The sequence below is a fragment of the Puma concolor genome, chromosome D1, assembly GCF_028749965.1.
Source record: "Puma concolor isolate L17-30 chromosome D1, mPumCon1.1.hap2, whole genome shotgun sequence".
Taxonomy (NCBI): Eukaryota; Metazoa; Chordata; class Mammalia; order Carnivora; family Felidae; genus Puma; species Puma concolor.
In genome coordinates this window covers 94895568-94917971 of record NC_141676.1, presented here as the reverse complement: position 1 = coordinate 94917971, position 22404 = coordinate 94895568, and the positions used below count along the sequence as shown (strand labels likewise).

The window sequence follows — 22404 nt, the reverse complement described above, 5'->3', positions numbered from 1 at the left end:
AGTTTAAAATAGCAAGCTGTGAAACAGTACAAATAGTATGATGATAATTGTGCTTTAAAAAAGATAGAGATATATATGCTTTTTAGAAGTCTGGAAAGATACACAAGAAACCTTCAGTAGCTACCCCAGGCAAATGGGTCTATAGGATGAAGAACGACGTAAGAGTGCTGGGGACTTTGACCATCCATCTGATACTCTCTTATTCTGCTTGGGTATTTTTGCATGTGCACTATGTATCATACCTATAATAACAAAACTATTTTTAAAACTAGCAAAATAGGGCCCCTAGGAGAGCATCAGGAACAGTAGAGGGGGAAAGGGGGAAAGAAAAACAGGAAAAGAAGGCACATTGTGTTGAATGATATCCTCCCAAATTGATATCCACCCAGAACTTCAGAATGTGAGCTTATTTGGAATTAGGATCTTTGGAGAGATAATTAAGAGGAGGTCATGCTGTACTGATGTGGGCTCTAATCCAATGACTGCTGTCCTTATAACACACACACACACACACACACACACACACACACACACACACACTCATGGAAGAATGCCATATGAAAATGGAAGCAGGGATTGGAGTGATGCTGTAAAAGCCAAGGACTGCCAGCACCCACCAGAGGCTGGAAGAGGCAAGGAAGGATTCCCCCTAAAGCCTTCAGACAGGGCATAGCCCTGCTGACCCACTGGCTTCAGACTTCTAGCCTCCAGAACTGTGAGAGAATAAATTTCTGCTGTGTGAGGCCACTAGTTTGTGGTACTTTGTAACAACAGGCCTCAGAAATAATATAAGAAGGGGAGTAGGGTGGAGGCAGCCAGGCAGAGAAGGCTAGTGGGCTCTGAGGGCGCAGTTGTGAGGACTAGGCGTTAATCAGATGTAATCACTAAACCAGTATTTACGGAGTGCTTGCTCCATACCAAGTTTTATAAAAGGAACTGAGAAAGCTCTTTCTCCCTCAGTCATTGTTTTTCCGTTTGGACTGAGGTGTGGATATTTCTGCCCAGTTGCCTCCAGATTTCCAGACTTGCTGGAGTGTGTTGCAAAGTGTCTCCCTGCATGCTCCTCCACTGGAGCCCTGGGGGGAAAGGGTACCCTTGGGCAGGGGGCCCTGGCTTATTATCTCAGCAGCTACAGGGGTCGAGCCAACAAACTCTGGCTCCTGCCGGGGGCAGGCTCCTGCTGTCTGCTTTCCAGCCGGGTGTCTGCTCTTTGCTCTCTGATCCCCCCTCCTGTTTGGCCCTCTGGCCCCTGCTGGCTGGGTCACTGCCCCCTGGCATCCTCACTCTGAAGCCAGCGACCCTGCTGGGCCATTCGCAGGCATAGCCTAGTAGGGGTGGAGGACAGATGTTAGTTCCTTGCCCCTCCCCAAAACACACACATATGCTCAATGTGTACCAGTGCTCTGGGAAGAGGTCCAGGCAGAGAGAGTAATGGAGGAGAGGAGCTGCAGGCTCTAGGGGGATGTAAATGGACTGGGCGATATGTATGTGTGGGTGTGTGGGTGGGTGTGTGTGCACATGCGAACGTACTGGGGAGACAGACAGTGGCAGTAATCCGTGTGGATTGGGGGGAGGTTTGTCCTCAGACTGCCCTCCTGGGCAATTACATGCCAGCAGCTTCATCTACTACCAGCTGGCATGCAGGCTTTGGACCACCAAGAAGCCTCCTATACAGCCCCCAGCTCGGTCACTGAAAATTCCCAGCCACATTCTCTGGCCTATGTGCTGGCCCTAGGCCAAGCAAGCTGGCCTGGGGTAACTACTCTCTCCCTCAACACACACACACACACACACACACTCCCCCTAGATACCATAACGCTATCAGAACAAACTTCTTTCTCCATAGGCTTAACTTTCCCCAACCTCCCTGCCTGCTGCTACTCTCTCTTCTGTCTGCTAACTTCCAAACTTCCTTTTCTCTTCCTTACCTTACACTTCCTTTTAAAGTGCAGACTCTAAGGGCACCTGGGTGGCTCAGTCAGTTCAGCATCTGACTTCAGCTCAGGTCATGATCTCAGGGTTCGTGAGTCTCAGCCCCACATTGGGCTCTCTGCTGTCAGCACAGAGACTGCTTTGGATCCTCTGTCTCCCTCTCTCTCTGCCCCTCCCCCCTCTCAAAAATGAATAAACATTAAAAAAAAAAATAAAGTGCAGACTCTATTACTGATAAGTCTCTGGAAAAGAAGTAGTCTCCTGACACAGTAGAAGGGATGGGCCCAGAACTCGACTCTGATTCTTTTTTCAGCCTAAGGTGGAAACTTACAAATGAATTGAATGGATCCCTACACAAGGGCCCTGTGATTGCAATGCACACATAGTGTTTTAGATGCTACACAAGCACCTACAGTCTACAAGTCAGGAAATGGAGGTAGAGTTACTTACTCTCTCTATGTAAGAGGTAGAAGCCAGAGTTTAGTATTTTGCGGGAGGAGAGGGGCGGCCAGTGAGGAGACAAATAGGAGGCAAACTCCTTCTATAATGGCCTCTGGAAATAGCCCAGAGAAAAGTTTACTTGAAAAGGTGCAGGGCCAGTTTTCATGCTGCCCCTTTGACTTTAAGTAAAGAAAGGAAGGGAAAGAGTGGGCTGCAGGACTGGAAGGTGTGAACCCTGCTGGACCTTCTCTGTCTTTTCTCTGGGTTCTAGGGTTCTAGGAACACTTGGGCAGGGGGAGGGAACTTAGACTTGGGAGGTATTTGTTCTCCAGTATATCCCCAGTTGAGTATTCACCTACTTTTTGTCATTAGGTCTAAGTTGGTTTAATGGGAGAGAATTCTGGAGATACAGAGAAGTACAAAGGAAGGAAAGAACAGAGAGAAACAAGAAGAAAGGTGTGGATAGGAAAAAGGATGTACCAAGAAGGGGTGAGATGTAGAAGAGGAATGGGAGATTCAGGCCAGAAGGGTCCCGGAAAGGAGAGTGGCCCCACTATTTGTCAAACCTCCAAATCAGGATGACAGGGATTAGGAAGCAGCCTCGCCCATGGGCTGAATTGCAGCCTCCGCTCAGGGAACCCTGAGCAAATACGCCCTGATCCCCACATAAAGGGCCAATTAACTGCGCCGTCTCTGGGAACAAATCCGCTAACAGGGTGACAAGCCCCTAGACGCTGGCAGGCGCTGTGTTTGCTGAGAGGCCGACAGGGAGCAAATCAGGGGATTAGGATGGGGCAGGAGCCACATGGCAGGATGCAGTTTCCTGTCTGCTGCAACCCTCCACGCCCCACAGCAGGGCCAGGTGCCAGGACCCAGGATTTCTGTCCTGCCTTAGCCCTGGTGTGATGGAACCTGGGTGACCCCAGTCAGCAGGAGGCAGAGCAGAGGGCCCCCAGCCAGAAATCTGAAGCATCAGAGCAGAGAAAGTAGTACAATTTCTCCTTAACAGATGAGGAAATTGAAGTCCAGAGCGATGGTGTCTTCTAATTGGCATATATGGGATCGGAACGCATTTCTGGGCTGGTCATTCCTGAACGGGTTGATTTCTGGTGAGGGAAACCTATCCCTTAGATTCTATCTTACCTGAATGCAGCCTGGCCCTGGGGTAAGGGGCAGGCGTCATATCCCATCTTTTAGTATCCTGGTGCTTTAGAGAGAATGTGTCGCCACCCCCTCTCTCATCTACCCCAACTCATTTCAGCCTCATGGTCTGCTCGGATTTAAGCCATTTGTGGGGCGCCAGACCCCAAGTTCAGCACGGGCAGAGGAGGTGCTGAAAGAACAGCTCCCAGGGCGCTGCCTCCCACAATTCTGTCTCCGCGCCCCAACCCCCACCACCCCCACCACCCCCACCACCCCCAGCACCTTTGCTTCCGGCTTTGCTAAATTCAGGGCAAAGCTGACTCTGAGAGGGTAGGAAGATACCTAAACACCTGTTACTTTGTTAGTTTGAGGCCACAGGGGCCAGCGTGTGGATTGAGGGTGGAGTTTTGGGACAAGCCTTTGACAAAGTCTCTGGTTCACTGGAGCGCTGCCTGCCCGAATACTCCAACTCTTGAGTGTGCTTACTGTGGAGCTCTACGACCGTATAGCAGACGCCTCTCTGGATCTCGACCTGTTAACCTAGCCCCTCCCAGGTCAGAAGCAGCGACCCCACTAAGGTGATCTCATCATACAGAAACTGATGACTGAGCTAGAACTCCACCACTCAGCCATCAACACGACCTTACCCCAGATCGGAAGCCGCCGGTCTCTCTTCCCTTGACACCCCAATGCTATCTCCAGCCTAGGAAAGTGAGCGAGTGTGTGTGTACACGCGCGAGTGGACGGGTGGGTGGGCGGTGGGGGACTAGATCTTCAGGTAAAAAGAACTGCAGAAAATTCAGAAGCAGTCCGGACGGAGGAGAGGGGATCATGGTTTCTCCCCACAGCTCCCCGTGGGAAAGACCGTTATCAGGATGTGCACGAGTTTTGCATCAACCCCTCCTCTTTTCTTGAACTTGCCTTTACAGAAACAATGTTGCTCTCTTTGTCTTCGTCCTGGACTATCTGATTCATTCAGTCTCCTCAAGAAGGTAAAACAATTTAATAGACAATGTCAGAGCACAGTAATGCAAAAGTATGCAAATCGATGCCAGAGGTATGCATATAGCTGTTAAATGCCTGGGAACCTGGGGCTCCGCCCCCCCTCCGGTTTTATCCTTGTTCTTAGCCTCCTGCAAGAACTAGTAGATTAGAGCGTCTGAAGCAGGACTCCGGTTCAAGACTCGGAACCTTGTCCCCTGGCCTCTCGGCTGCCAAACGGGCGGCCGCGGGGTAAAGGGGTGGACGTGCCATGCAGTTATTCCCCACCCACTCCCAACTTCCGCTCCAAACCACCCCAGCCTCCAGCACTGCGCCGCTAAGACCCCGGACTTGGGAGGAAATGAAAGCCAGGGCTTTGACAGCCAGGGGAGTGTTCTTGCTCTTTTGCCTAAGGGCCGTTAAAAGAGAGATGGGATTCTTGTTTTAAAGTCAGTCATAAGGGCAGAGTCCGACAGAGCCTCGCCCCTCATCTTGGCTGCTTTGAGAAAGGAGGGAAACTCTCCTGCGGTGTCCAGAACCCGACCCAGGACGCGGGGCGCGGGGCGGGGACTCCAACTCGCGCGCTACGCAACTCTAGTCTCTGGCCCTGCTAGTGGCCATCCGGGTGGGGATGGGAGGGTGGAAGGAGGCGGATTAATCCCTTAATTACGCCGTGATCGGCGTGGCACCTGCTTTCCGCCCGCCCAGCTCCCGGGGGACCCCGGCACTGGGGGGTGGAGAGAAGGACGAGGGAAGGAGGAGGGCACGCGGAGGCACGCACCGTACCCAGGCGCGCCGGCAGGAGAGCGGCACCGTGGCTGGGGCAGTGCGCAGAGGCTGTGGAGGGGCTTTCGGCTCCCGGCCCGCGGGTCTCAGACCCAGGGGCTGGGCCCCGAGCCCCCCGCCCCGGTCCCAGTTGGGTCGCGCCATGCTGCGCTACCTGCTCAAAACACTGCTGCAGATGAACTTGTTCGCGGACTCCCTGGCGGGGGACATTTCCAACTCCAGTGACCTGCTCTTCGGCTTCAACTCCTCGGTAGCGGCGCTCAACCACAGCCTGCTGCCCCCCGGCGATCCCTCTTTCAACGGTAAGACCTTGCTCCATGGGGACCTCAGATCAAGGGATGGTGTAAGGTGGGAGGGTGTCGTGGAAGGGGAGGTCAAAGAGCTCCTGTCCCAATAACTGGGACCAAGCGGCGCCTCCTAGCGCCTCCTCCGGATTGGGGACCAGGGGATAATTTGGAGCTTCTAGCACCCGAGTGGAGGTATCGACGGAAGATCGAGGGCTTGGGAGGAGATGGCTGCTAAGTCCGTTGCTCTCCACCTGCCCCACCGACCGCCACTGCCGCCCCAAGTGAGAACCGTGGCAACTACGGAGCTTAGAGTGGCTGGGACCCACTGCAGGGAGGGCAGAGGAAGGAACGCGGTGGCCAAGCCGCGCCACTTAGTGACTCACCCAGGTAGCAAGTTTTCCTTCGGGACCCTAAGTTTTCCAAGAGCTCACTTAGGATTAGGGTGAGGAAGCTAAAATGTTGGGTGTGTTTACTACAGAGGGCGACAGACGCTGAGACCGTGTTAGGGAAACTCAGAAGTTTGCCCCTCAGAGGTGGAACTCACCCCGGCCCACCCCGCGGAACTGCGGCGGGCTGGCTGCGCCGGCGGCGAGGTCGTTACCGCTAATTACGGTGATTAATAAATGACTAGACAGCGCGCTCGCCCCTAGCGCGGCGGGGAGGCGGCCAGAGTTGATCTCCCGGAGTCTTGGGGAGAGGCCCGATCGCGCCCCCTGCGAGCGGTGTCGGGAATCCCCCGCTTTCCCGGACCTCTTTGCGGGTGATTTCCCCCGTGGTTCCTCCCCAGTCCCCATCCCTTGACATCCACCCACTCGAATCTAGGGGCAGCACGGTCCTGGAAACTCGAAGATGACGGTAAAGGAGACCTAGACAATGTGCATGTGTTTGTGTCTGGGGTACTCCAGGTGCTGGGGGAGGAGCCCCAGAGCGCTATTAGCATGATCATTAGCTATTCATTAGCTGCTGTCTGAGCCTCTCCTGAGACCGGGAATGACAGGGAAGAAATTCCAGGGAAAGGGCGCCTGCAGCTGTGTCTACAGGAATTAGGGGGAAAGGGCCGACCAGAAGGGTGTGGTATGTACACGAAGGAGCAGGGACGAAGAAAGTCGGAAATGAGCAGGAGGTCTCCAAATTCCTGACCCGCTGTAGATTCCCAGGAGGGTAGGCACAGAGAGAGCCCTTCTCACAGACGCCCCAGACACACCTCCGTTCCCCCAGCGCTCTTAGGGTGTAGGTTCCACCATACACTGCCTCATTCAAGCTGGAAAATGTAAGGAGGTTTGTAGGGAAGGCGTTGATGGCCACATTTTGCAAGTGAGGAAACAAATTCAGAAAAGATGAAAAGACCCCAGGGGTCAGAGAAGCAACATAAAGCTTAGCAATAACAAACCTATTTCCAGTACACTCTAATGATTTGTGAAGGGGAACAAGGAATATTGGGGCCTGTTAGAATCTGAGTCAGGTATAGACTATAGTAGCCAAGATAAGCTAAGGTAGGCCAGGGAGGGAGAGCCCTCAAGTCATCACAGAATTGACATATATATTGAGCCTTCCCTCAATTGCTTTACATATATTATGATCTGAAGACAACCCTGTCACTACTCCCATATTTAAAATAAATAAACTGAGACTCAAACAAATTCAATAATTTGCCCAAGTTCTTGCAGTCAGGAAGTGTCAAATCTGAGATCCCAGCCCTACTTGGTTCCAGGACGACCCCTGAGCTCTTCACCACTCTAGTGTCGCTCAGGATGGAGGTCTGTCTAAACCGGACGGGGACGAGGTGCAGGGGAAGAGACGACCGAGAAGCAGAGATCTCCATTTGGAAGGAAGCAACCGGAGAAAAATTACTCCCTTCCCTAAGTAGGAGAGACACTAATCTGGTCCTAGCAGCTAAATAAATTCTCCCCGGGACAGTACCAGCATGGGGCAACCTCCTTCCGGCCTAGTCTCCATAAGAACTTCTCAGGGTAGGGGTGGGGAAATGAAACCCGATCCCACACGAAGCGTGAAGCTACAGGGAGGTCCCTGCGGATTTTGGAACAGAGTGGGAGGGGCGCGGGCGGGGAAGGGTAAGGTAGAGAACAGAAGCGGGGATAGTCCCTGGTTATCGGAGGACACCAAATCACGCGAGGCAGCAGCGGCGCCTACTGGCCGCCATGGGTTAGGAATCCACTTCAGAAGAAGCTGGAAGTGTCTGAGCCTAACGGGTTCCAGGATCCTGGATCCCAAGGCAAGTGCAGAGGATGAAGCCAGCAGAAGTCTGTAGGCCAAGTGAGAGGCAGGAGCAGAACATCCAGGTGAATGGATCTGATGGGACAGGAAGGAGAGGAATCCCCTTCCCAGTGGTTCTTAGCCTCTATCCGTCGATCAACCTGTAGAATAATCTGTTGAAAACTTTGCACCTCTAGAAAAGGAGCCACTACTAACATTTTCACTACCATTTTCACTCAAGTCCTGTGACTCTACAGGTTTTTCCAAGCATGATTGTCTGGGGTGTCAGTAAGAGGGGGACCTGGCTGGCTCAGTTGGGAGAGCAGGTGACTCTTGATCTCAAGGTTGTGAGTTGGAGCCCCATGTTGGGCATTGAGTTTACTTAATAAAAAAAATTTTTTTTTTAAGAAATGAAAAAGAAGAAAAAGGGCTCCATGTCCATTCATGGGCTCCAGGTTAAGAACCCCTTCTAGTCCAGTCTCTAGTCGGATCAGTCTCCTCTTACCTTTCCTAAGGGAGGGACTCCAGGCTTGTCCCCATTCTCCATTTTTATGACCCGCGGCCATGCAGAGGGCCAAGAAACAAGTGTTAGCTCTGGTGCAGGTCTTCAGGGGCAAGGACAATCTGAAAACCAGTGAGGGTGGGAGACTGAATAACAGTGGGCTGTCACTCAAACTTGGCCAGAGAGAAGGCTAGTGTCTGTCTTTGGGCAGCCTAGAAAGCCAGCCTAGGAGTTGGTGTCCTGATTCCTCTACCGATCTGCCTGTTTGTAACGTGTGTCCTCACCAGCCCAAGAACGTGGGAGTGCCTTCCCAGAGGAGACAATGGACCTTACAGAGAAAGGGTGGGCAGGGTGGGCAGGAGTGGTTATTTTTCTCTCTGGAGCCTCAATCTCTCCCCTAATTTCCCGGTCTAAATGCTCTGTGCCAACACCCCTACTCTTAGCGTCAAGGGTCGAGCCGGAGGACGCGATGCCGCGCATAGTGGAGCAGCCGCCTGATCTGTTGGTCTCCAGAGGCGAGCCGGCCACTCTGCCCTGTCGCGCGGAGGGCCGGCCCAGGCCCAACATCGAGTGGTACAAGAATGGGGCGCGAGTGGCCACTGCGCGCGAGGACCCGCGCGCGCACCGCCTGCTGCTGCCCAGCGGGGCACTCTTCTTCCCGCGCATCGTTCACGGGCGCCGCGCGCGGCCCGACGAAGGTGTCTACACTTGCGTGGCGCGCAACTACCTGGGGGCAGCGGCTAGTAGAAATGCCTCGCTAGAAGTGGCAGGTGAGAGTCCGCACTGTCCGCTGATTGCTTCCCCAGCCTAGGGGAGGCGGGAGGGTACCAGATAATCCGATCCAGAACCAGCCCGATCTCAGCTCCTTCAACATCTTCTTTGGAAACCGTGACCTTTGGTCTCTAACATCCATGCCTTGACCGGAGGGAGGAAGTGGCCCTGGTATTTTGGCCCCTGGGCAAGAGTTCCCGTCTGCGGTGATACAGCCCTCCCCAAAACAATTGCCTTGTGTCTTAACCCAGTTACTCCTGTTTATTCCCCTGGTCATTCATTCTCACTGTCTCTTTGTCTCTGTCTCTGTCCTTGTCTGTCTGTCTCTCTTTACAGTCCTCCGTGATGATTTCCGGCAGTCTCCTGGGAATGTGGTGGTGGCAGTGGGGGAGCCAGCGGTAATGGAATGCGTGCCCCCCCGTGGCCACCCGGAGCCTTCCGTGTCTTGGAAGAAGGACAGTGCAAGACTCAAGGAGGAGGAGGGAAGGATCACGGTGAGGAGGCGTGCCCTGGCTAGGGATCTGACTAAGGGCCAGGGCCAGAGCCATCATGAGAGGTGGAGCCACAGGTTAGGGGGTTGGGTATGTCTCAAAGGAGGAAGCAGTGAATCTCAGGGTCTTGGAGGGGCGAGGAATAATGTCTTAGATGTGATAAGGCAGGAGATTTAAGGTCAGGGTATCAGCTGACCAGAGGCTGAGAGGCAGCTATTAAGTAAGGGATAAGTTAAGGATGGATAGGAAGAAACTGGTATGAATTAGGTGGGGAGCAAGATGCCCCAGGGACTTGTGGGAGGTGGTTTGGGCTGTGGGAACAAACACAGACCTGAGCCCCACCTTGGGTAAATCACTTAAGGATTCCTTATCTGATAAGTGAGTCAACTTTACAGGTTTTCATTAGTTTACTAGGAGGATCAAATAGATAAATATACTTTGATGGTTACAAAAGACCAAAGTTACCATTATTACTCTGCAGATTCGTGGAGGGAAGCTGATGATGTCACATACACTCAAGAGTGATGCAGGGATGTATGTGTGTGTGGCCTCCAACATGGCAGGAGAACGGGAGAGTGGGGCAGCCGAACTTGTGGTCCTGGGTAGGCACAGGGAGTTTGGGGATTATGCGGGTGTGCAGCCTGGGCAGTAAGAAGCTGTGCAGATCCCTTGATGATTCACTCCTTCCCGATCCATAGAGCGACCCTCATTCCTGCGTAGACCTGTGAATCAGGTGGTCCTGGCAGATGCCCCCGTGGATTTCCCATGTGAGGTGCAAGGAGATCCGCCACCTCGTCTAAGATGGCGCAAGGAAGATGGGGAACTACCCACAGGCAGGTGAGAAGCCCCCTCCTCCTGCCTGTAAGGAGACCCAACCACTCAAGAGCACACCCTGCCCTAGAAAAGGGACAGGCAGACACCCTCTCGCTCGACAGCTCAGAGAAATCTGTTACCCTGGAGCCTGTGGCCCCTCCCCTCTCCAGTCCCCAGCTCCTTTTATGGGTCCATGGGTACCAGCCTCTGTCCCCGTTGAGGCCTACCTTGTCTTTACGTACCCTGATCCTGGTGTCTGTCTGGGGGAGAGAGAAGGGGTCTCTAGCTGTGGCCAACCCATTCTGGGGGTGGGGAGTGGAGCAGGTATGAGATCCGGAGTGACCACAGCCTTTGGATCGGGCGTGTGAGTGCGGACGATGAGGGGACGTACACCTGTGTGGCTGAGAACAGCGTGGGCCGTGCCGAAGCATCTGGCTCCCTCAGTGTTCACGGTGAGGGCCGGCCTGGGACTGTCAGAAGCAGGGATGAAATGAGGGACCAGGGAGGATGGGATGAAGAGGAGAATGAGGGACAAAGGACAGAATGGGAGATATGGTGGTGGTGGGGCATCCCTTAACACTTCTAGAAGGAGAGAGCTGAACAGGCTTGAACAACAGATGGATATCTGCTCTTACTTAAGCCAAGCTTGGGCTTCTCTCTCCTGTTCCCTCAGTCTCCCTTCTGAGTACCCTGACTCCCTGTTCCTTTATCCCCTCCCCCTTCCCAGTCCCTCCCCAGCTGGTCACCCAGCCCCAGGACCAGATGGCAGCTCCTGGAGAGAGCGTGGCTTTCCAATGCGAGACCAAAGGAAACCCCCCACCTGCCATCTTCTGGCAGAAGGAGGGAAGTCAAGTAGGTGGCCAGCTGCATGGTGGGCCTTCCCACAATCTTCTCCTCTGGGTCTTAGCCTCCCCGCTTCTGTATTCTCTGCACACTTCTCTCTGTTTTACCTTTGGTCCTCCCAGAAACCCTTGCAGGTTATTTGGGTGGGTCAAATAAGATAATGAATATAAAAGGGCTAGCTAACATACCGAACACTTAAAAAAAAAAAAAAACCTGATAATATGTTTAGGTGAAAGGAAATAGTCCTGTATGGTAATTCCTTGGAGAATCCTTCTATTTTAGGCAAGGCTGCCCTGAGGATGTAGCACATCCACTTGGATGCCTCCTCTCCCAGACACCTGGGGTCTGGGCTTTAATATGCTGCTCTGGAAAGTGTGTACTGTACCAAAGCTGCTCAGCCAACAGCATTACTTGCTCATCATTTTACAAGGGACTTCCACCAGGGGGAGCTCACAGGCACCCCTCTCCAGTCTTCGCAAACAAATTGCTGATTGCACAACAGGAAGGAATATTAACTGAAGTTACAACACCAGTCCCGCCCACTAGGTGAAAGGTGGGCATTTTGCTCCTAGGAAGCAGGGTCAGTATAATAAAATAAGTCTGCCTAACTCCACCTCCCTGGAAAACCAGCTCTCCCACTACCTCATTTCAAATCCACAGCCACAATTTTCCAATATCTTCTCTAGCATCTGGGATTGCTGTATTTTAAATGAATAAAAATGCTGGTGGTAGTAGAGGGTGGGAGTAGGTATCCATCAGGGGATCAGCCTGGTGCCATTTACCTGTGACCCAACCACCTTCCCTACCTTCCATGTATCTAGGTAACGTAAAATGCTAAAGCCAGAAAGAAGGGGAAAGTTTTTGACAATTATCACACAATGCATTAAAAGATTTTCATATGTTTAATCATTTAATCCTCATGACTATCCTCATGACTATCAACTTTGTGGAAACTGGGGCTCAGGAAGGTTAAATATGTTGCTCAGAGTTTCCCAACTAGTAATCACAAAGCTAGGAAGTGCACCCCAATATCATCTCATAAAATTTCCACATTTTTGTGAGTCAATCTAACTATTTTGCCCAAGGTCATATAACTGGCTGGGGACAGTATGAACTAGAACCTTAGGGATTCTCTGAATTCGGGGGTTGATGGGAATGGGGATCTCTCTGCCAGCTGCCTGTTCATTCCTTATCTCGGTTCCTTGCTTTGTCCACAGGTCCTGCTTTTCCCCAGTCAGCCACTTCAGCCCAAGGGGCGCTTCTCAGTCTCTCCCAGAGGCCAGCTCAACATTACTGATGTGCAGAGTGGGGACGCTGGCTACTATGTGTGTCAGGCTGTTAGTGTGGCCGGCAGCATCCTGGCCAAGGCCCTGTTGGAGGTAAAAGCAGGTAAGTGCTCATGGAGAGAGGCCTGGCCCCATGGCCTGGAAGGAAATCATGGCTTAAGGACATCTGTTTTTCTTGGGTTCTGTATCATATGTCTGCAAGGGGAGGGGCGTGTTCCTGAGACATGGCCTTGAAGTTAGGAAATCAGCTACAGAAGCCAGTAATAGATGGCTGGTTCCAGGCAGAGACTACAGATGGTTATCGAAACCCTTCCAATCTCCAGGGGAAGGAGGGCTGAAGGAGCAGAGAAGGAGGACAAGGGTCTGGTTTCCTGAACCCAGGATCCTCTCCTGAGGTGCCCAAGTTCTTCCTCTCTCAGCCTCCTCCTTGGACGGGCTGCCTCCCATCATCCTCCAGGGACCAGCCAATCAGACGCTGGCACTTGGCTCCTCTGTGTGGCTGCCATGCAGAGTGACTGGGAACCCTCAACCTAGCATCCAGTGGAAGAAGGACGGGCAGTGGCTGCAGGGGGACGACGTGCAACTCAATCTAATGGCCAACGGTACCCTGTACATCGCCAGGGTGCAGGTGAGTCTCACCCCTGGGCCCTGAGTAACCGAGAATGGCCACACAGTCCACATGCCCAAATCTCGGAAGTACCCTCTGGGACTAACTCCATTTCTACTCCTCTGCTTAGACTGCCTAAAGTGTACAATGCCCTCACCACCCTTCTGTATACCCACCGCCACCCCCTTGCCCTACCTTGATACACTCTGTTTGCCAGTCCTCTACCCTCTCCCGCAGGAGATGGACATGGGTTTCTACAGCTGTGTGGCCAAGAGTTCCACAGGGGAGGCCACATGGAGTAGCTGGCTTAGGAGGCGGGGTGAGTTTTGTTTGTCCCCTTGCTTTGCCAGCACCTTCATCCAAACCTGCTTCGAAGGTACTCAGTACCTCCCTGAGCCCCAGAACTGATTTATCTTCCAAATGCCACGGCCATGGTGGTGAGGAGGAGCTTGACACAAGTGATGCCCTTGGGAGGCAGATGTGAGGAGGGGTCAGTTCAGTAACCACGTCCCCGTCTCCACCATTACCAATGCCACAGCCCCAGAGCTTCTCTGGGAAGGAGGCTGGTGACGCAGGTGCCGTCCCTTTCCCACCCTTCTACTGAAAGATTATCGCCTCACTGCAGAGGACTGGGGAGTTTCATCAGAGCCCCCTACGGAGCCCAGTACCCCTCCAGGGCCTCCCTCTCAGCCACTGGTCACTGAGATCACCAAGAACAGCATTACCCTGACCTGGAAGCCCAACCCGCAGGCGGGGGCCACAGTCACCTCTTACGTGATAGAGGCCTTCAGGTATGGAGAAAATGTTGAAAGCAAACCTGGAAAGTTGGAAGAAGGGAATCTTATGTCCTTAGGGTCTTTGCTATGGTGGGGAGAGTTTTGCCAGTTCCCTCTCCCGGGGCAAGGAGATAGTAGGGGGCCACAGAGAATGGATGAGGGGTCCCCAGGCTCAGACAAGTCTGTCACCCCATTCCTGTTGCAGCCAAGCAGCTGGCAACACGTGGCGGACAGTGGCAGATGGCGTGCAGCTGGAGACACACACTGTCAGCGGTCTGCAGCCCAACACCATCTATCTGTTCCTGGTACGAGCTGTGGGAGCCTGGGGCCTCAGTGAGCCCAGCCCCGTCTCTGAGCCTGTCCGCACCCAGGGTGAGTAGGGCCAGAGTCCCTGGCTCAAGGCTATGACATGAAATGCTGCAGAGCACGCCTCCCCCCAAACCACGGGAGCACAGCCCCTCTCTTCTGCTGTGTCATGTCTCTACTGTGGCCCAGCCTGGAGTAGGTCAGGCCTCCCTCTCATCTAGGGACAAGAGAAGAGGGGATTACCCACAGACAACGTAGCTTATGAGGACTGGAAGGGACACTGGAGAGTTCATCTTCATGTTAGAGATGAGGAACTGAGGTCTTTAAAGGCTGCATATGTGGTTATGCAGAAACTAGATTCACATTCGCTGGACACACAGGCCCACCTCTGGAAGCTATTCCCCTGACCAGCCCCCTCCTGAGGCTGGGGTGTGCTCTGGAGGACTGAGGATACAGTCGGTACAGCACACTTTCAGTCTGACTCTATCCTTGGTGGCCCTTGCTGAGTGGGCTTTTTGGTCAATAGACAGCAACCCATCCAGGCCAGTGGAGGACCCATGGAGAGGCCAGAGGGGACTGGCTGAAGTGGCCGTGCGTATGCAGGAGCCCATAGTCCTTGGGCCCCGGACCTTGCAGGTGTCCTGGACTGTGAGTGTGGCATGGGGACGAGGTTAAGGGCAGGGACGATGATGGGGGTGGTAGAGATCTCCAACAATGGGTACGGGAAAGTGGGAAGTGAGTGGCTGGGAAAGACAGGTAAGTGGAGGAGGGACAGGACCTGGAGGACTTGTGTGGTCCTTACTTCTCCTTCTGGTATGCTTTGTCCTGTCTCCTGTAGGTAGATGGCCCAGTCCAGCTGGTGCAAGGTTTCCGAGTGTCTTGGAAGGTAGCAGGCCCTGATGGGGGACACTGGACAGTACTGGACCTACAGTCCCCAAGCCAGCAAAGTACTGTGCTAAGTGGACTCCCCCCAGGGACCCAAATTCAGATCAAGGTGCAAGCCCAAGGCCAAGAGGGGCTGGGGCCCGAAAGTCCCTTCATGACCAGGAGCATTCCTGAGGAGGGTAAGGGAGGTGGTGCACAGAGCTGACGAATAGACAACAGGAAAGAGGGAGTGGGGGAGGATAAAGGTTTGCAGGGGGAGAGCAAGGGGAGTTGTGGAAAGAAAAGATACCTTCCTTCCCTAAGATGTCAACCTGGGAGGGGGCAGGTTGGGGCAGGAAGGGTAGCTGGCATGACTGTGTCTTTCTCACCATGCTCTACCCTGGCCCAGCCCCCAGTGGTCCCCCCCAGGGAGTGACAGTAGCCCTGGGGGGTGAAGGCAACAGCAGTGTCACAGTGTCCTGGGAACCTCCACTCCCTTCCCAGCAAAATGGGATCATCAAGGAATACCAGGTACAGGGTTTGAGAAGGGACTGGGGAGGGGAGGGAGAGGGAGGACCTAGGGGCTAGGATTAGGGAGGAGGAAACCCAGGACTGGCTTTGGGGTTGGAGATGAGGTTGGGGGAAAGGAGAGAGGTTTCAAGAGTATCCCTCCAGGCTGAACGATGCCTGGCTAAGCCCCGTCTACCATTCAGAGCTTCAAGTTTCCACGTGAGGCCAGGATCCCATTTCAGACTCTCTGAACCCGGGTCTCCTCTCCCCAGATATGGTGCCTGGGCAATGAGAGTCGCTTCCACCTCAACCGGTCTGCGGCAGGCTGGGCACGCTCCGCGGTGCTCCGGGGACTGCTGCCCGGTGTTCTCTACCGGACCCAGGTCGCGGCGGCCACCAGCGTGGGCGTGGGCGTGGCCAGTGCCCCGGTGTCAGTGCAACTGCGTGAGTCCGGGGGTGGGAGTGGGAGTGGGGGTGGGGGTGGGCGCGCTGGGGAACTGAAGTGGGGTCCTAGTGTAACCGTGCCTGCGGGGTCAGGGATGACCCCTTCCTCGCTCCCGGGTTTCCAGGCCCCTAGTCCCCTCACCTCTCTGACCCCTACAGCTTCCCCGCCGGGATTGGAGCCTGGGCTTGAGGTGGGCCCGGGGCTGGCGGAGCGGCTGGCGAGGGTGCTGCGGGAGCCTGCCTTCCTCGCGGGCAGCGGCGCCGCGTGCGGGGCGCTGCTCCTCGGGCTCTGCGGCGTCCTCTACCGGCGCCGGAGGCAGCGCAAGGAGCTCAGTCACTACACGGGTGAGCGGGACCTGGGGGGGCCTGCGCGGGCCGAGGGGCGCACTTGGGCTTTGGGAAGACCGAGAGGAGGGCCTTGGAGTGGGCGGAGCCTGGAGGGAGGGAGGCGGGCGGAACCGAGAGCAGGACGGGAGGAGCTCACGGCTCGGTGAGTGGGGGGGCGGGGGAGTCAGAAGGAAGGGGTCGCACCACAGCTCAGCCCCTTGCAGAGGGGCGGGGTAGGCAAAGATGGGGCAGGGAGCCGACGGGACTGGGGGAACGGCGGGGCCCGTACCTGAATCTGGGGACAGGGGTAAAATTTCCCCCTGAGATGCCTCGATAAGACAGCGGGCTTTGCCATCCGTCTCTGTATAGAAGGGGCAATTCTGGAGAGGGGGAAAACTCACTTCCTGAAAGGCGGGGCCTAGCAGCAGGTGGGTGGCCAGGACCCTGGACGTTAAATTGTGGGGCGGGATCTGGGTGGAAAGGTGGGGCCCGCTGAGAGGGGCGACTTGATTTCTGCTACTCCCCCATAAGGGGCGTGTCTGGAGAGATTCAGAGGTCTCTGAGATCAGGTCCCCCCCCCCCTCCATCTTGGCTACACATAAGAATCACTTGGGAACTTTAGAAAAATACTGATGCTTGAGTCCCACTCCTAGAAATTCTGATGAAATTGGTCCAGGGTACAGGTTGAGTGGTGGAATTGGGACCGGGGCCAAGAAGGGGACAAGAATGTGAGTATTTCTGACCCTTTCTCCATTTACCCTCCTCTTTCTCCCATGGATTCCTTTTCGGAAGCTTCCTTTGCCTACACACCTGCAGGTAAGATGTCTCTGCTCCAGTGGGGTTCAGACCCCAAGTACGGGCCCTTCTCTCACTCAGTGTCCCCCTCATCTTCCCCAGTGTCCTTCCCACACTCAGAGGGCCTCTCTGGAGCCAGTTCCAGGTAATCCTCTTAATTCATCTCTCAAGGATAATCCCCTCCATCAAGAGACTATTCTCCTTCCTCCCCAGGCCTCAGTGCCTCCCCACGCTGCCTACCACCTGTCACCCCCAAATTCTCCATCACTGCCCTAGGACTCCTGGTTACTCTTACATTCGCTGGCCTGTTCCCGCTCTCAGTCCCCAGCGTTCACGTGCTTTCCCTCAGGCCACCCATGGGCCTTGGCCCCGCCCCCTACCCATGGCTAGCAGACTCGTGGCCCCACCCATCATCTCGAAGCCCCTCAGCCCCGGAGCCCAGGGGAAGCTGCTGCCCCAGCAATCCTGACCCAGATGACAGATATTACAATGGTGAGGAGTTCTAATTCTCTCAGGGGCACACCTGGCCCCCAACACCCTTCTCTCCTCTCAACCTACTGGGGCAAACTGAAGGGAGCCGAGGATTGCCAGTCTTCCTGAGGTTGGTCAGTCCTTGGGGAGGATATGAGTTGGGGGAGCCTCTGTCATGCCTAACCTTCACCCCGGTTTGGAAGTAAGGTTTGGGAAGGGGGAGAAGTTGGTCCGGTGGGATCTCCTTTTGCCCTCCATTCTCCTGTTGTCCGCTATTTTTCTGTCTCTGCCCCCTGCCCCTTGCCTCCCCCCCTGGCCTCCCTCTTTCTCCTCCTCAGAAGCAGGAATCTCCCTGTACCTGGCTCAGACGGCCCGGGGTCCTGCCGCCCAGACTGAGGGTCCTGTCTACAGCACCATTGACCCAGCTGGGGAGGAGCTGCAGACCTTCCACGGGGGATTCCCCCCAAATCCCTCAGGGGATCCAGGCACCTGGAGCCAGTACGCTCCTCCAGAATGGAGCCAGGGTAACAGTGGTATGACTGTGGTTCCAAATACCCCCCCCCCCTTTTAGCTCTGAGCAGAGGATCCCCAAAGAATATCCTCTACCGTTCCCCTCTGGGACCTAGCCCAGCACTTTCTTCTGACATTCTCATCTGCCTCCTATCTTGGTGTGTCCCCATCCTACCCTCCTCAGGAGCCAGGGGAGGCAAAGCAAAGCTTCTGGGAAAACCTGTGCAGATGCCCTCTCTCAACTGGCCAGAAGCCCTGCCACCACCTCCCCCTTCCTGTGAACTGAGCTGCCTCGAGGGGCCTGAGGAGGAGCTGGAGGGCGGGTAAGGATGTGCCCTGCTGCGGATGCCCTATACAGATGGGACTGCAGGGCCTCCTGCAGGGGGAGGGCAGAGGTGCTGGGAGAGGAAGGGAAGAGGGCGACTGGAAGGCCAAGGGGAAGGTATGGAAGCTACTCAGTCACCCCTGTTTGCCCCCAGCTCAGAGCCAGAAGAGTGGTGTCCACCAATGCCTGAGAGGAGCCACCTGGCAGAGCCCAGCTCCAGTGGAGGGTGCTTGGTCCCTCCGTCCCAAGGGGAAGCCCCCTCTCCCACATCTTCCTATGGACAGCAGTCCACCGCCACTCTTACCCCCTCACCTCCTGACCCTCCCCAGCCCCCCACTGACATCCCCCATCTCCACCAGATGCCCAGGTAGGGAGGTATATGATGCCTTGCAGATTATAGGCCCTGGGTACATATCTATGGAGTGGAGGACTGGATGGATAGATGAATGGATGGATGGATGGATGGATGGATGAATCTGGGACGCAGAGGTCTCATGGCCATGTCACAGTGGAAGTGTGATTTGGGAAGGAACGTGGAGGCTGACAAGGTCTCTCACTCCCTTCAGACTGTTTCTCCATTGGACTGGTTCTGCAAGCTTCTCGGGCATTTCAAAGACATGGCTTTCCTCATACTTCACTAGCTGGGGAGCCTTGTTGGGGGCAGGCTGTGCCTTATTCGTCTGAGTGTCTAGCACATGGTAGGCACTTAGCGTTTGTCACGTGAACAAATGCTGAGGCCTCATGTCATTGCAGGAGGGTGCCCCTTGGTCCAAGTTCCCCTCTCAGTGTATCCCAGCCCACTCTGAGTAGCCATGAAGGGAGGCCTGCTGGCCTGGGTGCTGGACCCACAGCCTCCTATCACCTCAGCCCCAGCCCTGTCCCGAGTACAGCCAGCAGTGCCCCAGGTGAGTCTGCAGAAGCCTTAACCTGCTCCTACTTCTCCATACCCTTCGGAAGCTTCTTTCTTCTTCATCCTCAAGCCTGTTTCCTGATCCTCTGTCTCACCTGCTCTTCCTGTCCCCTAATGCTACAGGGAGAACCCGGCAGGTCCCTGGGGAGATGACTCCTCCACTTCAAGCGCCCCGTGCCCGAATCCGGAAACCCAAGGCTGTTCCCTACCGACGGGAGCACAGTCCTGGGGGTGAGGGTGCCAGGGGCCTGAGAGATGGTGAAAGGAGGGGGAACAGGCAGGAAACCAAGGGTGAGCTCTGCTTGGGGGGGGTGGTGCTGGAGGAGGAAGCAGGTGCACCCAAATCTTGGGCTGTTCAGTCGCAGCCTCCTGGTGCCAGGGAGTAGGAGTGGGAGGAAGACTGGTATCAGGAGGAGCGGGAGACTCTGCTGAAAACAGGTCTCTCCCCAGACTTGCCCCCGCCGCCCTTGCCGCCACCAGAGGAAGAGGCAAGCTGGGCCGTAGGGCTGAGGGCAGCAGGCAGCATGTCCTCCTTGGAACGGGAACGGGAACGCAGTGGAGAGAGGAGAATGGTGCAGGCCGGGCCCTTGGGGGCCCAGCGGGGTCCCCACCTGGATGGTAAGGAGGGCCAGGAAAGGCCAGAAGGTCATCCCTACCCAAGAAGGTGGGACTGGCGGCTAGTGTAGTACAGCCATGAAGGACTAATGTTCACCCAGCTCACCCCTCGTCTTCAGCGGGGTTCATGCACTTGATCAAATCCTACACATGTCTCTGTAGCTCTCTCTGGGAAAGATCCCCAGAAGTTGCCAAGTTGTATAGTTTCCCAGGACTGAAGCCCAGAAGAGGCAAGAGTGGGGCTCCGTGTTCTGTCCCTCCTTTCCCAAGGCTCCCTCTGCCCGGGAGCTCCCTCTGGGTGTCTGAGCAGGTGCTACGTCAAGGCCATGTGCTGGGTGTTCTGTGTCTCCTCAGCCCCCAGAAGGGCCTGGGCCCTATGCCTGCCCTCCACCCTCCTTCCAGATCTGGGATTGCAGTCAAGGTGGCACAGTGGGCAAACAGTGACCTTCTGCTCTCTGCCCGGGGCCTGGTGGCCCTTCTCTCTTGTGCTGCAGAAGAGGCCTGGCTCCCTTACAGCCGACCCAGCTTCCTGTCCCGGGGCCAGGGCACCAGCACCTGTTCCACAGCTGGCAGCAACTCCTCCAGAGGCTCCAGCAGCTCCCGAGGCTCCCGGGGCCCTGGACGGAGCCGGAGCCGGAGCCGGAGCCAAAGACCAGGACGGAAACGCGGAGAGGTGGGGGCTGGGGTAGGCAAACTATGGGAGATGAGAAGACGAGGAGGGGCGAGCCAAGGGATGATTGGAAACAGGAAAGGAGAGAAGGGCTTTCTGAGCAAGTGTCAAAAAGGAGGGGACCCAGTGGGTGAGGGGGAAGGGAGGGATCCTGGAGAACAGGTGACAAAGGGTGAGGACAAGGTGATATGTGGAGGAGCCTGGGCTCCCCAGAGGAGAGTGGGTTCAGGAGGAGGGCTGAGGAGAAAAGAGGCACGTCCCCCCCTATAGCCTGTTTGCCAGGGCCTAGGGCCTTGCAAACTAGCCTCTTTCTCTCTCTAGGAACCAAAATGACCCTGGATGAGGATATCAGGAGTTCCACGGGGAAGGGCTTGTCCCTGGGCCGGGAGCCTTGGATGGGAGCCCCTCCCCCTGGTAAATGGGTGTGAGCAGAGAGGAGCAGGGGGGGCCCTCTTCCCTCCCAGCAATGATGCTTAAAAGCCAGAGAGCCAGCTCTTCCTACCTGAAACTTTCCACCTCTTTCTACCTGAAACTCATGTGTAAAAGGGACAAATAAAAAGAGTCTGTTCAGAGCTCTGGGCCCTGCTTGTCTGGTTTCATGCGGGGCATGGGGAAGAAAGACTGCGAGACAGTGTAGATCAAGGCACTCGCTTGAAACTCTTCTGTCAAAAGCACCAGCTGAGGACAGGGGCTAAGAGATGCTGGCCTGGCCTGCCTCCTGAAGGAGCTGAAACTTGTCCCACCTTCAGATAACTAAGCCAGGCTCTCCCTTGGCGCCCTCCTCTGTGGTCTATCTCCTCTCTAGGGAGAAATATGCCCCTAACAATAATAATACAAAAAAAGGAATTGGGGCACCTTGGTGGCTCAGTCGGTTAGGCGTCCAACTTTGGGTCAGGTCATGATCTCATGGTTCGTGGGTTCGAGTCCTGCATCAGGCTCTGTGCTGATAGCTTAAAGCCTGAAGCCCGCTTCAGATTCTGTGTCTCCCTCTCTATCTGCCCCTCCCCCACTCACACTCTGTCTGTCACTCTCTCAAAAATAAATAAACATTAAAAAAAAATTGAAAAAATAATAGAAAGGAGTTGATGGGGGAAACCCCAGCCAAGAAGGGAAAACAGGCTTTTGTCAGGCTCCCTGACCCTGAATGTGTGCAAACAGATACCTCCTGGCCAGGCGAGACCCCAATGTGATGGGTTTGGCTGACACAGGATTTTTTAAAATATTGGCCCCGAATGCCATAGTGACCATTGCTCCCCCACCCACAGCCCATGCCACTCACTGGTTTTCTGTGGTTTGTTTCCTTCTCATTTTTTCACCCCCAGGCTCAGGAACTGCTCTGGGCTCTCAGGGGATGGCCACTACTCCCCACCCCCACCCCAAGCCCAGGCCTCTGACCTCTCCTGCCACTTTGACCTAAGTGTGCACAAATCCCTTTTTCTCCTTTGGTCTGGCAAACAGGGTTGGAATGTTTTCAAAAGGAATTTTACCAGGAAACTAAAAGAAAAACAAAATCCAAAAAAGGAAAAGCAAATAGAGAGGAACGGATATGTATCCGGAGCACTGATTTCTCATCCTGAGATTATGACATTCCAGACCAGACTGGCCGGTTTAAGGTAGTTCAGGCAGCACCGTGTCCCCCAGGCCCGGCCTCACGCAGCCTCTGAGTTCAGAGTGGCCTCCAGGTAGAGCTGCCTTGGTTTCGGGGTGGGGGGGGATTATCACCCCCTTCCAGGGCCTGCTTCCTGATCAGCCCTCCCTAAAGATGTCCTCCGGTGGCCCTGGTC

General features: G+C 55.0%; 1 protein-coding gene across 6 annotated transcripts; it reads left to right on the top strand.

Moving 5' to 3' along the window:
* Positions 1 to 90: 90 nt before the first annotated feature.
* On the top strand, positions 91 to 21192 carry ROBO3 (roundabout guidance receptor 3). Of its 6 annotated transcripts, XM_086678789.1 has the most exons (28): positions 5143 to 5585; positions 8730 to 9056; positions 9394 to 9551; positions 10030 to 10150; positions 10247 to 10385; positions 10686 to 10813; positions 11089 to 11213; positions 12422 to 12593; positions 12910 to 13118; positions 13335 to 13416; positions 13723 to 13888; positions 14079 to 14245; positions 14706 to 14827; positions 15018 to 15243; positions 15453 to 15574; positions 15826 to 15997; positions 16157 to 16342; positions 17117 to 17140; positions 17222 to 17264; positions 17469 to 17611; positions 17929 to 18123; positions 18285 to 18423; positions 18580 to 18792; positions 19179 to 19330; positions 19459 to 19566; positions 19786 to 19953; positions 20445 to 20635; positions 20942 to 21192. In XM_086678789.1, the coding sequence occupies exons 1-28, from the start codon at positions 5426 to 5428 to the stop codon at positions 20951 to 20953; spliced, it is 4170 nt and encodes a 1389-aa protein (XP_086534915.1). In that variant the 5' UTR covers positions 5143 to 5425; the 3' UTR covers positions 20954 to 21192. The 6 variants fall into 6 exon arrangements, with proteins under 6 accessions (XP_086534916.1, XP_086534912.1, XP_086534914.1 ...); XM_086678786.1 differs by having other exon boundaries at positions 5140 to 5585; positions 11035 to 11213; positions 13705 to 13888; positions 17117 to 17264; positions 19459 to 19626; XM_086678788.1 differs by having other exon boundaries at positions 5141 to 5585; positions 15826 to 16342.
* The last annotated feature ends 1212 nt before the right edge of the window (positions 21193 to 22404 follow it).